This window comes from Myotis nattereri (genome assembly GCF_964212035.1).
Source record: "Myotis nattereri genome assembly, chromosome: 1".
Lineage (NCBI taxonomy): Eukaryota > Metazoa > Chordata > Mammalia > Chiroptera > Vespertilionidae > Myotis > Myotis nattereri.
Genome location: NC_138075.1, coordinates 35,423,884 through 35,439,594, shown reverse-complemented (window position 1 = coordinate 35,439,594; position 15,711 = coordinate 35,423,884). Strand labels below are relative to the sequence as shown.

General features: G+C 39.3%; 1 protein-coding gene across 1 annotated transcript in view; it reads left to right on the top strand.

Annotated features, from left to right (window-relative positions):
• Positions 1-15,711, top strand: part of DAAM1 (dishevelled associated activator of morphogenesis 1) — a 157,478-nt gene that overhangs the window by 62,676 nt on the left and 79,091 nt on the right. The window contains exon 2 of the mRNA XM_081087886.1: positions 1,395-1,613. Within this exon, the coding sequence (XP_080944012.1) occupies positions 1,431-1,613 (183 nt within the window). The 5' untranslated portion in view covers positions 1,395-1,430. The remainder of the gene's footprint in view (positions 1-1,394; positions 1,614-15,711) is intronic.

Here is a 15,711-nt window from a genome sequence, read left to right as displayed (position 1 = left end):
CCCTTCTTAGCGCTATGTGTTTTAACCAAGGTCACCTCTCCGAGAAAGGTTGTTTCCCCAGGTGGGGATTTTTCCCTGGAGTTAGGGATTAACAGGACTAAGGAAGGGAATAAAACCCCTTAACTAAGTGCCAGGCAGGTAATTAATCACTTTAACTATAAACAATCATGCTTAAGCTACATAATCTTTACTTAGGATAATCTCCTTCAGTTACTTCCATGTAGCTTAACAGAACAATAGAGTAGTGACCTAGGAATGGAGATAACAAATGCCCTAACCTTTGGAATAGAATGGATAGGATTAAAATCAACTGGTATAAATACAGATGTAACAGGAGAATAAAGACAGAACCTGGCTGGAGAACCTGGCTAGAACCTGGCTAGGCTGCTGATCAACTGAACGCTGTCTTCGTGTCATTCCTTCTTCGCCGACTCCTTCCACACCTTTGGGAACCCCTGGACCTGCTGGGGTTGGACCCCAACAATTACCTATTTTTATTTTGGAGATTATTGCTGTTAACACTTACACATATTCATAAATGCTTTAAAACATGTAATCCTGTAATATGTGGTATATATATCATATAGCATCTTGAACATTTTTTCATATCTAGATACACAGATGCCTGTTCTTTTTAATGAGTACAAAGTATTCTATTATGTGAATATACTATAATTTATTTAACCATCTCCCTATTAGTAAACTCACTTGTACCTTTTATGTTTGAAAATCTCTGACCCTTCTAGCTCATGATAAATCACACTTCCTTTGTTATAAATTTAAATTATTCAACACTAAACATTAACTGAGTTAATGATTTCTTCCCGGCACTGTGCAGGGCACTGGAGCCGCCAACATGCTTAATACATAGCCACTGCCCCCAATTTGAGTTATCACAGTCTAACAGGAAGACACACTCCTAAAAAACTGAGAGAGAAAGTGACATGAGCTGGAATGCCTTAGCTATATATTATTAGTTCCACTTGGGGAAGGAAAAGAAGGGGACGTCCGAATTCAACTATAAAGGATGAGGTCTTCTGGGGGCAAGGAAGAGACAGGATTCATACACAGGGAATAACAACAAAATGGTTTGGCAGGAAAGAGCATGTGATGTACCAAGAATGGCCAGTAGCTCAATGTGACAGCAGCGCCTGTGGGTGTGGACTGACCAGTGTTGTACTGTTTGCCCAGCAGTTGGCTATAGGAAACATTCAACAAGTGAATAGAAGGACATGTGCTCTTTGCCCAACTGGACTCCAGACGCCCTTGGGGTTACTCTCTCTATGCCCTGCCATGCCTCCAGTGCAGGGGGCTCTTTCTCGAATTGGTCTGATTTAAATATATATCTTATTCACTTTGCACTCTTAACCATGTCATGTCCCTCTTTTTTGCAGAGTGTAGTCACTCAAGAAATAGAACAGAATTCAGCCATGGCCCCAAGGAAGAGAGGTGGACGGGGGATTTCATTCATCTTTTGCTGTTTCCGCAATAATGATCACCCAGAAATCACGTATCGGCTGCGAAATGATAGCAACTTTGCACTTCAGACCATGGAGCCAGCGTTACCCATGCCCCCTGTGGAGGAGCTGGACGTCATGTTCAGTGAACTCGTGGTAAGTCCCAGACTTCCATCCTAACAGTGATTGGAGGTAGGAGGGAGAGGAAAGGATGTGAGTGATTTGGTTTTGTTAGCCATGGACTTGCCCTGCTTCAGTGATGTGACCCCAATCTGTCCTTTATGTCTGCAGCCCCACTGTTATCACTGAGCCTGTGGAAAGAGAGAAGGAAGAAGGAAGCATTACTATATCAAAGGGCCTTACTGGTGCTTTAAGTGGAGCGATTTAAACCTAAAGTCTTCAAATATGTGGCAGTACTGCATCTTAGGTTATCCTTTCTAATTCTTCTCCATCCCAACCTGATTCTCTACTTGTGTGCACAAACAGTTCCCTCATCTGCTTCATACCTCATGGGAGTCCCCAGTGTTTCCTCCATTCCCACTCCCAGTGTACAATAGTAATGTCTTTTTAAAAATTAGTCGGACTACCCCCCGTCCTTGACCCTTTGATGAAAGACATTATTACTTAAGCACAGTATAATTATTTAGCCTAATGATAGGATTGCAATAATAACTGTTGTGGGAAACTTTTTATAGATACTATCATCTTTGAGAATCCACTATCCTGAAGTGAGAGATGTGTCTGATGTAGGATCTAATAACTGTTGTGAGAAATTTTTTATAGATACTATTTTATTTTAGAATCCACTGTACTGAAATGAGAGGTGTAGCTGGTGTAGGACCCATTTACTAAGAGATGTAAGAGCTTTCTTCAACTTAGCTTTTCAGGCATCTCCAAAGCAGTGTTTCTTTCCATCCCATGTTTCAAGAGGATATTATGGCACTGACATGGTGATTAGGAAGACCTTGCTTCAAATTACTGCTCTGACTTTATTATCTGTACTAGTTTAGAAAAAGCATATGCCTTTTCTGAGCTTGTCTTCTGGCAAGTGGAGGAAAAAAATAATACTTTCTCCTAATTTGATGTAATGTTTAAATGAGAATAATAAATGGCCCAATGTCTGGTCCTCATTGGTGCTTAATAAGTGTTACATTAGTACTCTATCCACCTCAGTTACCACTGGCATTTTATAATGGAGTTAGTTCTAATCAGACCATTTGTATTATTGAGTAGATAACAGAGAGTGCTATTATTTTGCATGACTGTGTCAAAAAAGTAATATAGGCTGTGTCACTTCCCTCCAGGGGTATTATCTGAACTGATTGTGTCACCTCAGCTCTTCTAGACCAGAATTCACCTCTAAGCTTTTCCTACAAGAGAAGCCAATATGAGGGAGTATTATGCATGAAGCTGTTATTTGAGTTCCAGTCTCCTGAGTAGATTAATGGGTCTATTACCAACCAAAACTGGTTGGCAAAAAGAAGAGATGACTCTTGGCAGCACCTTTATACTTTATGAAATTGAACATTTCAGTGTTTCAGCAATCTACCCTCTGCCATCGTCACTGCATACAGACTCTGTTCTAAGTGTTAATAAGGATGTTCGAAATAGAAAACTGGAACCTGCTCCCAAAGAGCTGACAGTTTCAGGAGCAAAAGGGGGGCAATAAAGGTATAATGCCACCAAAGGAAGAAGCACAGCCCACTTATGCTCAGATTGTGTGTAAATGGCTTGTGGTGGTGTTGGTGATGAGGAGGGTGGTCAAGGAAAACTTTCTGGAGGAAGTGAGTTGTGAGGAGCGATTGAAGGTGAGAAGGGAAGTGGAGGGGATCAATATTAATGATAATCTTAGTCATCTTGAGCTAGATTTTTCTGTGATAGCAAAACCTCAGTGGTTACAGCAGCAAATGAAACCAGTGTGGGTCAGCTGTGGTTCTGCTCCTCTCCATCTTCTATCCAAGACCCAACCCTGGTGGAAGAGGAAAGAGAGACATGGTACTTGGGGTGGTGAATACACAATACAATATATAGATGATGTATTAGAGAATTGTACACCTGAAACCTTTATAATTTTACTAACCAATGTCACTCCAATAAATTCAATAAAAAAGAAAAAAAAAGGCATGGTTAACTGCAAGTGGGCTCTAAGCTTGTGCTTGGAAATGACACGTCACTTCTGCCCACATTTCTTTGGCCAAGGCAAATCACATGGCCACTCCTGAACTCACAGGGCAGGGATGTATCATTCTTCAGTAAAGACTGGCACCATAAGTCACACGGCCAAGCCTGAGGTCGTTGGTACGTGTGGAGGACACAGTCTTCTCCTAGGGAGGGGCAGTGAACCACCTGCCATGATGGCTACCAAGAGGAGCAATAATGAGGTATTGACAGGCTTGGTTTTATTTCCCACTTAAAGCATTTTTAAATCAAAAGTCAACCTAAGAAGACAGATGTTGCTGATAGATGAAGACCTCCTTGGTGGTTGTGGAGCTGGTGGGCAGAGCTTGTACCCTCAAAGCATCCACATCCACTGTCCTTTCAATCGTGTTCTGTCATCCTCCCCAAATGAGACCTGAGCCAGAGCCTGTGTGGTGGCAGCTCCATGTACATCTTGAAGACAGCTCATTGTTGTGTCTTCATAAGGGAGAAAATTCCACGTTCTGCCTTAGTGATGTCTTTATTCTGTGTGAAAATTGCCCACAGCTGTTAGTTGTTAAAAAGCCAATGCCAAACCAGAACTTGAGGCTGAAACCATTGGAAAACAAATTATCTTGAGGTTTGTATCTGTCCTGGTGAGTAACGGATGAATTTTTGTCTACTTCTGATTTTAGGGACTTAAACCACAATCTATCCAACTGCCAAAGGTGTCCTGGGACAAGGGAAGGAGACTCAGAGCCACTGGGAACCTCTGTCCTGGATTCTCTTGAGCAGTCGCAGAAGCAGTTCTGCCTCTGCCAGTTCCCGGGAGAGGGAGGCCACGGGGGGAGGTGGAGAGTGCATAGCCTCTGGAGTCAGACCACTCTGCAACCTAGCTAACTCCTTTCAGGTGGTTTCTGCTGGAATTTGAGTTTATTTTCTTATCTATAAAATGGGGATAATACCTCCTCTCCTGTAGGTTGGTATGAAGACTAAAGCAGATAACGTCTTTTAAAGGGCTGACACCTAGTAGGTGCTTTACATCCCACATCCTAGTGCAGGGAGATAATTCACGTGTTTTCTGGCCACAACACTTCTAAGCATATATCCCAGACGCTTCCTTTTCTTGAAAGCTAATCTGACTGCTGTGAGCGAGCCAATGTGGGTCCCAACTTGCAGGCCATTTTACCTTTGTATCTGTTGGAAAGCATCTCATCAGAGCTGGTTGTTGTAAGCTAGTTTCCTTGGCCTTGTCGGATGAGTTACTCATTTAATGTTTTTAAAAGTGATACTAAATAGGTTACGTTCAGAATAGCTTACTGCAACCTTATCATCTCATAAATAAAGCAGGCCTGTATGGGAGGTCAGCCATATGAATCTTTAAAGAGGGTGGGCAGCAAGGAGTGCCTTGTTCTCTAGCAGGTTCCCTGTCATAGCAGGAGAAACAGAATCAATCCAATTTCAGGAAGTAGTGGTTTCTGGAGGTCCCAGTCCCACCCCCTGCTTATTTAAAAAATAACAACGTTATTGAGATATAATTCACACGCCATATAATTAACCTATTTGAAGTATACAGTTCACTTGGCTTTTAATAAATTCACAGAATTGTGCAATGAATTTCAGAACATTTTTATCACCCCCAAAAGCACTGTCACTCCCCATTTTTCCCCAACCTGACCATCTCTTGGCAACCACTAGTCTACTCTCTTTTTCTGTGAATCTGCCTATTCTGAGCATTTTATAGAAATGAAATCATGTAATATGTGGTCATATGTAGTCATTTGTCACTGGCTTCTTTCACTTAGTATAAATGTTTTCAGGGTTTCTATCCTTGTTGTAGCATGTATCAGTACTTCATTTCTTTCTATTGCCAAATAATATTCCAGTGAAAGGACATACCACATTTTGTTTATCCACTTATCATGAATTATGCTGCTATACCATAAACATTCATTCACAAGTCTTTGTGTGGAAATATATTTTCAATCCTCATGGAGTAGAATTGCTGGGTTGTATGGTAACACTGTTTAACTTTTGAGGAACTGCCAGACTGTTTTCCAAAGTGGCTGCACCATTTTACATTCCCATCAACAAAGTATGAGGGTTCCAGTTTCTCCACATATTTGCCAACACTTGAGAGTTTGTGTAACCTCTGCTAACCGTACATTTTATGCCTATTATGCAAAAAACAATCAATACTTTTTTCCTGTGTTACCTTCCCTGCCTCACCTCTGTCTCAGGCACAAGTCAGAACCATAACCAATCTGAGACCCAGCACTGATCCCATAAAATAAGATTCAGCTGAAGTCTTGCATTTTCTACAGGCTTTTAAAGGTCTTAGGTTATCCCCACCAACCTATTTGAAGAGTTGTAGGTATGACAGCTCTATACACTGTTTTTACTCAAGCAACTTTTCCATGTCAGTGTTAGTAATAGAAGATTTCTTTGGGATGAACAGAAGAATGTGTCATTAATTGGCAGACCAATTTTTTTGATCTGTATTGTGTTAAGTGCCAGGCCCTGAAGTAACTGGTCAACAAAACAGACATGGTCCTTCATGACTTTGAGAGGCTGGTGAGGGAAATAGGTAACTAAACACACAGTCTTACCGGATGTGACCAACCGCTATGAGATGGGGTATGCTCAAGCAGTACATTTTGCTGGGATAACCTGTATTCTACCGCACTCCTCCCCCCACCCCCCCCCTTTTTTTTTTACAAGGAGGAAGTTCCACTCACAGGTCCCATTTCCTTCACCTTTAACCCTCTTGCTGGGGAGTAACGGTGCCAGCTTCTCTTCAGTCTCAGTTTCTCTCCTGTTCTGTATTTCTCTGAAAATCAACCTGCTTTCAGAAAACACATATTCTGTGACCCGAGGTGCCATAAATGTCATAGGAATGAGCCCCCTTTGGGAGTTCTGCAGTTGAGCAGCTACCCTTGTGATTGGTGGTGAATGTCCAGTTCATCATGAAATCTCAGCAAGCCCACTTGTCTGCAGACAAAAGTTGATTCTCCCAACTTTTTATTTCCATTTGCTGATTCCTTAGCTTAGCTCGCCGATCATTCCAAACTTGCTAGGGAAGGAGGATCCTATTTACTGACAACAACCCCCAAGCCCCTCAGGCATCAGGCACCTAACCCAGTGTGAAAGGCTTCCTGGAGGAAGTGACATTGACTGTGTGACATGAAAATCAAGAAGGAATTACTGAGACAAAGAGGAGAGAAAAGAGTGCCACTGGCCGTGAGAACAGCATGCATAGTGCTGGGAGGCGAGAGAGAAAGTGTGGGAGGCTCAGGGAGATGACAGTTCATAGAGATGGAACATGACATAGGAGGCTGTGAGCACTGGGGGCTCTGAGAGGCGAGCCTGGAAAGGGAGATGGGGTGGTGGTATTGTTGCTTAAATTATTTATCTCGGACTTTTTCTGAACCAGAGGAAAGTACCTCTGCTTTTTTTAAAAAAAAATTATGTTTTTTTTCAGTGAACTAAATATACCAAAGTGTTTTGCTATCTGGTTATGTTACAAAACATAACGATTGCTTTTTTGCCTTCTCTGTGAAGTTTTGGTAAGTTTAGCGAAAGGTGTTATATCTTCCAGAGTAGATTCTGAGTGTGTTTCCTTTGAGTCCAATTGTTGAGGTGAAATGACTTCTTGTTACAATTTATACCTCCTCTGGCTACTTTAATTTTGAAATAAAATTACTAGAAGTTCCCTTTCCCTTTTCTTCTCAATGCATAGACTCCTGCATACATCAGGAGTTGATGGACTAAGGGTTTCCTACACAATATTCTCTGGGAACAGTGATATTGGACTTGATTTCTCCTCTCAGGTTTCCTCTGCTCTTTTGCCTTGTGAAACATATAATGTCCCACTGCTTTTCCTGATGAGATTTTAGGTGAGAAATCAGACAATTCTGCTTATTATTTTTGAAGTGTACTATGGTAAATCACATGTCTTACAACACACCGTCTTATACCTTGAATCCATTTTACAACTGATTAGAGGGAAACATGCTGTACATCACTGTGAATTTATAGCTAGATGAAAATAATACTCAGTATGCCCCCAAGTTTTCCTAAGCCTAAAATAATACCAGTTCCATTTTCCATGTTTTTTTGAAATATATTTTTATTGATTCAGAGAGGAAGGGAGAGGGAGAGAGATAGAAACATCGATGATGAGAGAGAATCGTTGATTGACTGCCTCCTGCACACCCCCTACTGGGGATCGAGACCACAACCAGGCATATGCCCTTGACTAGAATCGAACCTGGGACCCTTCAGTCCACAGGCCGATGCTTTACCCACTGAGCCAAACTAGCTAGGGTTCCACGGTTTTTTGTTGTTGTTGTTGTTGTTAATCTGCCAGTTCTTAGTCCTCCATTTATTTGGCCAATGGGTCTCATGTTCTTGAATAATATATAGAGTGTTGTGCCTTTCAGGAAATGTTAAAATATTTTTAAAAAACTTACTAAGAAATTCATTACCGGTCATAAAACCACCATTTATACTATTGAGGATTGTCAACAGAAGTTACAATCTCAATGAGAAAGGTAGTGATGATGGATACTGTAGGATGATGGCAAGATTTGTATCCTCATAAATATAATTACTTACTGTAGGTCCATTTTATTAAGTACTGAGGACATTCTTAACATTGTAGCCAGCATAGAATTTGAGAAATGAAGATAGAAGGAATGAGAGAATTTAGTTGATGTATCAGAGTTAGATGAATTCACAGTTAAGGTAAGCTATGCCAACTGAACTCCCTTGGGGATCTACATCAGTAATCTCTTCATTTTTTCAGCATATTCTGAAGTCACTTTGGTATGAAAGAAACTATAGGAATCCAAATTAGTCTCATGGATTTACCAGCATACAAATTTTGTTCTTTTACTAGCCATGTGAATTGTTACCCATCTTCTCAGGCTTCCAACATAATATTTTATTATTATTTCTAGGGCTATTTTAAGCTCTCTTTAATAAAAAAAAAAAAAAAAAAAGTCTTCCATTTTCACCAGAATTGATGAATAGTTTCAACACTTTTTATTTCTTTATTTTTAACACTTTCCTTTTATACTAAGACCATGATTAAGAATAAAAAGTTTCTTCCTTGCTGGTGTGGCTCAGTGGTTGAGCATTGACCTATGAACCAGGAAGTTGAGGTTTCCTGGTCAGGACATATGCCCAGGTTGTGGTCTCGATCCCAAGTGGGGGGCATACAACAGGCAGCCAATCAATGATTCTCTCTTATCATTGATGTTTCTATCTATTTCTCCCTCTCCCTTCCTCTCTGAAATATATATATATAAAGAATAGAAAGTTTCTTACAGGAGCTATTATTCATATTATTCAGCTCACTGTCTCCAAGAAAGATGAAAAGATCGGGTAGCAAGAACATACAATTTTAACCTGATTGAAGAAAAAAGAAACTGGTTGTAAGGAGCCATAATTTAAATCTATTGTTTCTTAATTAGAATGTGAAGGATTGCTCAGCAATTAAGCAGAGGAAATCAGCCTTCAAAGATATAACTAGAATAGTCTCAAAGTTTCAGTTGTCTGGAAGCTAGAAATCAGGGTCTAATGAAGGAATTGATATAAAAATTGTTCTATTTCTATGAGGTTACAAATTATTTTTATTTGATAAACCTATAAAGGTCAAAAGAAAAAATTCTACTTCGATCAAGGACATGATTAGTTGACAGAGAAGAAAAAATGTTGGCTAGATCTCCTCTTAACACTGTGGCATTTTTGGATAAATCAACTCGATGAGTACATAGAAAAATATTTAGAACAGCATGGAAATATGCAGTATATCACAAAGGGAAGTGGGAATGTAGATATGGGCTTAAGTGCTAAAATTCCTATGAAGTCGATGTGAGCTGCTGCCAATGTACAGTCAATTTAAATATGACAAAAAATGATCCCAAACCCAGAACTTGATAAATAAGTTACGTTGGCCCCGTGGTCAACTGATGGCTGTTGTACAGGGTGCTGTTGTTGACATAGGTGGTTCAGAATAAAAGTCTGCTTAGAGACAGTAAGATGGTCAACATGACTTCTTAAGCTTCTTTCTTGTCCTCTGTTTCATTAACCAAATGCAGTCAAGTTTAAGTTAAAACCCCAAAACCATTTTATTCCTTGTAGTCCTAAATTTATATTTTATCGCACTAAGATCATTCCAATTGTCCTTTTCTACAGCTGTTAAATTTAGATTTTGACTGCATGTTGCATACTTTGTTAGCAATCATTACCTTTATTTCTGGGTGCTTAATTTAAATGATTGAAAGGAGGGGGAGCTTGAAGAGATGGAGGAAAGAAACTTTTTTTAAATACAAATACTTCAAAGTCATCTCTGAACTTAATAATGTTATTAAGAAAATGGTTGTCCCATTTGCCCTGATGAATTTCATTACTATGAGTCTTAAAGAGACTCTGAGCAGCATGTATCTACTTGGTTTTTGGCTACAGTTTTAAATCTGATTATTTAACTTAATCCTCAGGCTACCATGTACAAAATTACAGAGTCAACACACTGTCCTGACTTTCCAACTCTCTACATGCCCCCCATATAAACCAGTATATTTAAAAGACTGGGAGAAAAAAAAATGATCTCCATAAATAGTGTGGTTTAGGTAATCTTTCAAGTGTCATTTTGAAAATGTGTTTCAGTAACAGCTGGAACAGTCTGGTAGTTTCTACAAATAACTGCACATGAGAACATATACTGATGCATTAGGAACCATCTAAACATCATTGCTTTTACAGAAAATATGTCACCTGCAGAAGGTAAATACCCAGTATGTGGATGGTGTATTTTAGTCCTATTTTTATTTGCTATGCTTAGAATTCTCCCCTCCCCCACCTTTAATTCCCAGAATTCCTCTGGAAATTAAAACTATTTATTCATGCATATTATAGGAGCTCAGTACCAGCTTCATCTTTTAGTTATAATTTTCTGGCTCATGTGTGTTTTTTAAAACCAGATCCCTGAGAAAGTTGCATTTTTCCCCTTTTATCTAATGTTAAATAAATCCACTAGAAACATCCTACAGCTGCTAGTTATTTATTTCATTACACAGTGTAATTTTTAAAAACTAAACTAAACCAAATGACTGAAAGCTCACTCTAGTTGTTTTCAGGAAAGATGGGCATTTCTTGGATGTAGAAGAAAAAGTCAGCTGTCCTTTGCCATCATCTAAATAATCAGACAGTTTGAGTTTGTTCCCATGGGGACACACATTCTGTTCAATTCACTGTAAATATGCACCCTTGCATCTTCAGAGAGTAGAATGGCACGCAGGCTTTGTATTTGCCTATTATACCCTCAGGATTCCCAGGGCCTGGAGCAGTGCCTGGCCCAGAGTAAGTGCTCAGGAAATGCTTGTGGCATGGACGAATAACTAATTACTGAAGGATAGCACATGAGATGCTCAGTGAGTATTTGAATGAATGCATGCTTCTTTCAGCAGTTGGGTTTGTATTTTAGATTATTATCAAAGTAAAAGTGACAGATTTCGGCTGGTTCCTGCTCTCTTCCTGCTCCCCATCACCTATTGTCATTCTCTTTGCTCATCTTCATTTGAAGGTCACTTACTATGGGAGCACCAAAGTGGCTGGCAGATTCAAAGGATAAGAGTGATAATGTTGAAGAAATATTTTCTGTCCTTAACAGTATCTCTACCATATATTACATGGTAAAATAAGTAAATAGATGCAATGTGGAAAGAGACTCATTGTACTAGGTATCTTTTGACATGATTAAAACTTAAAGATGTCACCTAAGCTGCCAAACATGTCTCTGGAGGGCATGCTGAGCGGGTGTGGAGGGCTGGCAGGAGCAGTGCTGGTGCCACTGAGGCAGGATGTGTGTGTAGCGTTGGCTTCACAATTGCCAACCGCTGATTTCTCATCTGTCACTTTACAGCTGGGTCAGTGTCCCAGGAGACAAAATCCCTCCATTTAATTAGGAAAACACCGCTTAGAAATCCTCTCAATTTAGCCTTGTCAACAGAAGCTGTACTAGATTGTAGGTGTAAAAACTGGAAATTGGGGTGACTGGATGGATATTGAAAGATGATTTTAACATATATTTAGAACATTTATTTTAGACTACTAGAAAACTGCTGGCAAGGCAGACTAATTTAAAGTTACTCTGATGAGTTTCTAGTTGAAATACACAAAGAATCTAAATAAGAAACCTACAGGGTTAGAGCAGACTTTGTCTAACAAATTGGGTATAGTTTGCATTGCCTACTATTAAAAGCAGGAAGAAAAATAGTATAAAACACCCATCATTGGTAGTAAGAAACCAAAACTTATTTCTATGTAGTTAGCCTTTGCCTGTGGGATTTCTCAAGTTTTATTTTTCTATATTGAAGGAAGAGATGTCTATCAGACACAGAACATTACTGTGTAGGTGATGGTGAGTCATGTTGTGGTATTTTGTGTAATGACTAAGAATGTTGGCAGAAATCTTACAGGCTGAAAACCTGTAAGGTTTGGTCTCTGTGTGTACACATCCCTTTTGAAATTTAAAACTCTGTTGTTTTCCATTTATGTCTTTCTTAACTGGTAGGAGCAGCTAATAGTTCATGGAGTGTACCTCTATTTAGTATGACAAAAATCTTATTTAACTTTCAGATTCCAAACTATCACTGAGAAGATAAAATACTGTTCTCAGGGTCATTGTGGTTAAATTTTAAGAGCTATGTTGGCAATTCACAGCTCCTGGATGTGATGGTCATTTGCTGTGATGGGGTTGGATGTTCATAAATTTAATGAATTATCACAGCCTAATAGTACATTTTCCCCATACTGCCGAAATGGCACCCTTCAGCCCACCATATGCCTTGCCTGGCCTTTTCCCCCTGATGGTATTTATCACCGTGTTATATGACTTGAGGTCTGGTCACTTGCCCCTTCAAAGGTTTGACTTGTTTCTGATAATGTTGAGTTGTAGGATGGGAGAGAGGGTTAAATCTGGAGAAGGCGGGCATTGCCAATTAGTGGTGGGGTGTATTTGAGGTGAACCCAAGGGTTGCTGCCTGCTGGGCATGTGGGAAAACTTTGGCATGTGGTCAGGTTAGGATGGGCAAATACGGCTTGTTTGCTGTGAGCAAATACTTGGTATATTTAATTTGAAGGAGAAAAGTGAGCCTTGTCTGAGTAATAATATGATCAGGAATTCTGTGAGCTCTCTACATTGAGTCAGATAGATGCTTACCTTGTCAAGAACCACTAAAAAGTAAAACACACATAAAACTCAAACCACCAAAAACACAAAACAATGAGTTGATTGTCAGGTGACTCCAAGGGCCTATCTTAGCTTCTCCCTCTCATTTTTCTTCTCCATTCCCCCAGAATTAATTGCAGGTCCTCCTACCTGTGAATGTATTGGTATGTATATAAAGAATTAGCTTAACTCATTGGAAATAGAAATCCTGAATTTCTTTATTAGAGCTTTCTGTTGGTAGCTAGAAACTTACTTGTTAGCTCACTGAAATTTAATGATTTGGTAGGTTTTCAAGGAATGAATGCTTTTAATATTGCTTTGGAGGTTTTATAAATAATCCAATTTTTTGTTTAGTTCACATCACTGAAAAGAAGTTTTCAACTCATTCAAGACCCTTATTGTATATTATTTAAAAATTCCTTCCCTTGCCTTATCTAGCAAATCAGTCCATTTCCTGAGATTTGTTTGTACTGTGCTAATTGTTTTCTGATTTATGTAGATTTCTCAATAGAGCTGCCTGCTTACTCCAGGGTATAGGACTAGTGAGATTTCTTTGTCCCGAAGCTTTTCGGAACCTTTTAGGTAGGGCTTAATAATGTGCTTTGTTAGGGATGAAGCCTAGGACTTTAGTTCCCACAGCTGGGCTTCTCTTCAAGTTCCTTTCTTTTTAATAACATATATATATTTATATATAATTAATACCTTTCCTCTAAGATATTACAAATAATTTTATAGAGATATGACAAATGTAATTAATCTCTTCTCCAAGAAGAAGGGTTTTGTTGGTTTTTCAGAAACTTGAACTTTCTGTAGAGAGGAATGATACTTGGCAAAAGTGTTTCTCCTTTCATCACTCACTAAGTCATTTTCCTTCAGCCAACTTTAAAAAATATCTAATAACATGAAAAAAAACTCTATGGCCAATGAATGGAGCTAGGCCATACAAGTCTAACGTGTAGTGGCAGAAACTAAATTTGTTTTGTTTATCTTTACATTTATCAACTGCCAGTCCCCAAAACAAGTGGGCATGTGATCAAAAATCCTAACATGTGGTGCTATTGGAGGAAGATGAGGTGAGGTGGGGCAGGTTGGCAAAGGCCATATCATGAAGGGTCTACACCTATCAGCTAAGGAATTTGGACTTTATCCTGAAAAGAAAGGGACCTGTTGAAGCCTTCTGTCATCTTGTCTTCCTAACTAGATTCTAAATTCCATAAAATCAGGGTCTGTTGTTCATTTTTGTATTCTTTATAATGTCTGGCCATGGTCAGCGAGTAAGTGCTGATTGATCTCTAGGGCTGTGATAATGTCTGAGTCTTGCATGCTTGATTCAGCCATGTTACTAAAATAGAATGAGTCAGAGCACAGAAAGTTTTGGAATGGAGGGGTGGGGGTCTTATTGCATCCTGGGCATTGTGCCTAGGCACCCCTAGTTATTGTCTAATTTAATCTGTGTCACTTTCCTTGCTCAGAATCTGCCAGTGGCCTGAGTGCTCTTAAGATAAAGAACAAAAGTTCATAGTGACCCTCCAGGCTGCTGCTGTTCACTGTCTGCAGTGCCTTTTTTTGAACCTATTAATTCCTAGCCATCTCTCAGCTAGTTCTCACTTTCCTTCCCTGGAACAACCTTCACTGCCCCACCTTTCCCCCAAATAAGTGGGCCCTTGAAGCTCAGCTTCCCGTGTGATCATCATGTGATATTTGATTTCCCTTCTGCCTGCTCAAGAATCTGAGCTCTGTGATACCATTTTGTCCTCTATACCTAGCACAATGCCTGACATTTAGTAGAAACACTTTTTTGGTTGCATGAATGAATCCTTGAGATAACTGTCAGACATATACTATCACTAATTTTTCAGGAGAAGAAATTGAAGTTCAGAGGTTAAGTCACTTGTTCAAGGTTGCACAACCCATAGAGCCAGACCTGGAACTCAGGGATGTCTGACAACAAAATCCTCCTCCTTCTGCTAACAGACAGCATGCATTTTCATATTTGCATCAGCGTTGTGATTCTGCCTACCTGTTGAATGATCGATAGAATGAACAGGTTCTGGTGCTTAAGAATGTGGGCTCTGTAACCAGACAGTCTAGAGTAGACTCAAGTTCCTCCTCCACCTTTGTTACCTTGAGCAAGCTATTTAATCTCTCTGAATTCACCTTCCTGGAAAATGAGGTAATATTACCCACTTAATAGGATTGCTGTGAGGATAAACTAAATTAATTCATATAAAATTCTAATACTAAGTACACAGAATGTGCTCACTAATTGCTAGTCGTTACTATTACCAGTATCCATTAACTCCTTCCTTTTTTTTTTACTGTAATCTAAAATTATATCCAGAGACCCTATAGCAATTTTTAATTTATTTTATGAAAATTCACTTCTTGCATGAAACCAACCATCTGCTCCTAAGTCCTTGTTCAACTGTGCTCTCAATTCTAAATTGGTCATTTCGGTGTCACAGCAGAAGCAGAAGTTTTCTACCTATAAGAGCAAAATGTGGTACTATTAATAGCCTTTGCTCTGAATATTTAGATTTTAGGATTCATATTTCTTTGCACCTCAGCTCAGTTAGCAAAAACACAGTGCCGTAGTGTAGTAAAGGATGTAACATTAATAACACTGTTCGCTCTCTTACAAATCACAAACCTTTCCCCAAACTAGGCACGAGATTATCAAGCTGTTACAATAACTAACCTGACCCCCTTCTCCCCAAGTAATCCTAATTGTTGGGAAGTGATTTATGTCACCATTATTTTCCTCATTCATCAATAGATGAAAGCAGGTGTGTGACTTACAGGAAATTAAAAAAGAAAGGAAGGAAGAAAAATAATTACTTCACATATGTAATAGTTGCATGCCAAAATTATAACATTTTTAGC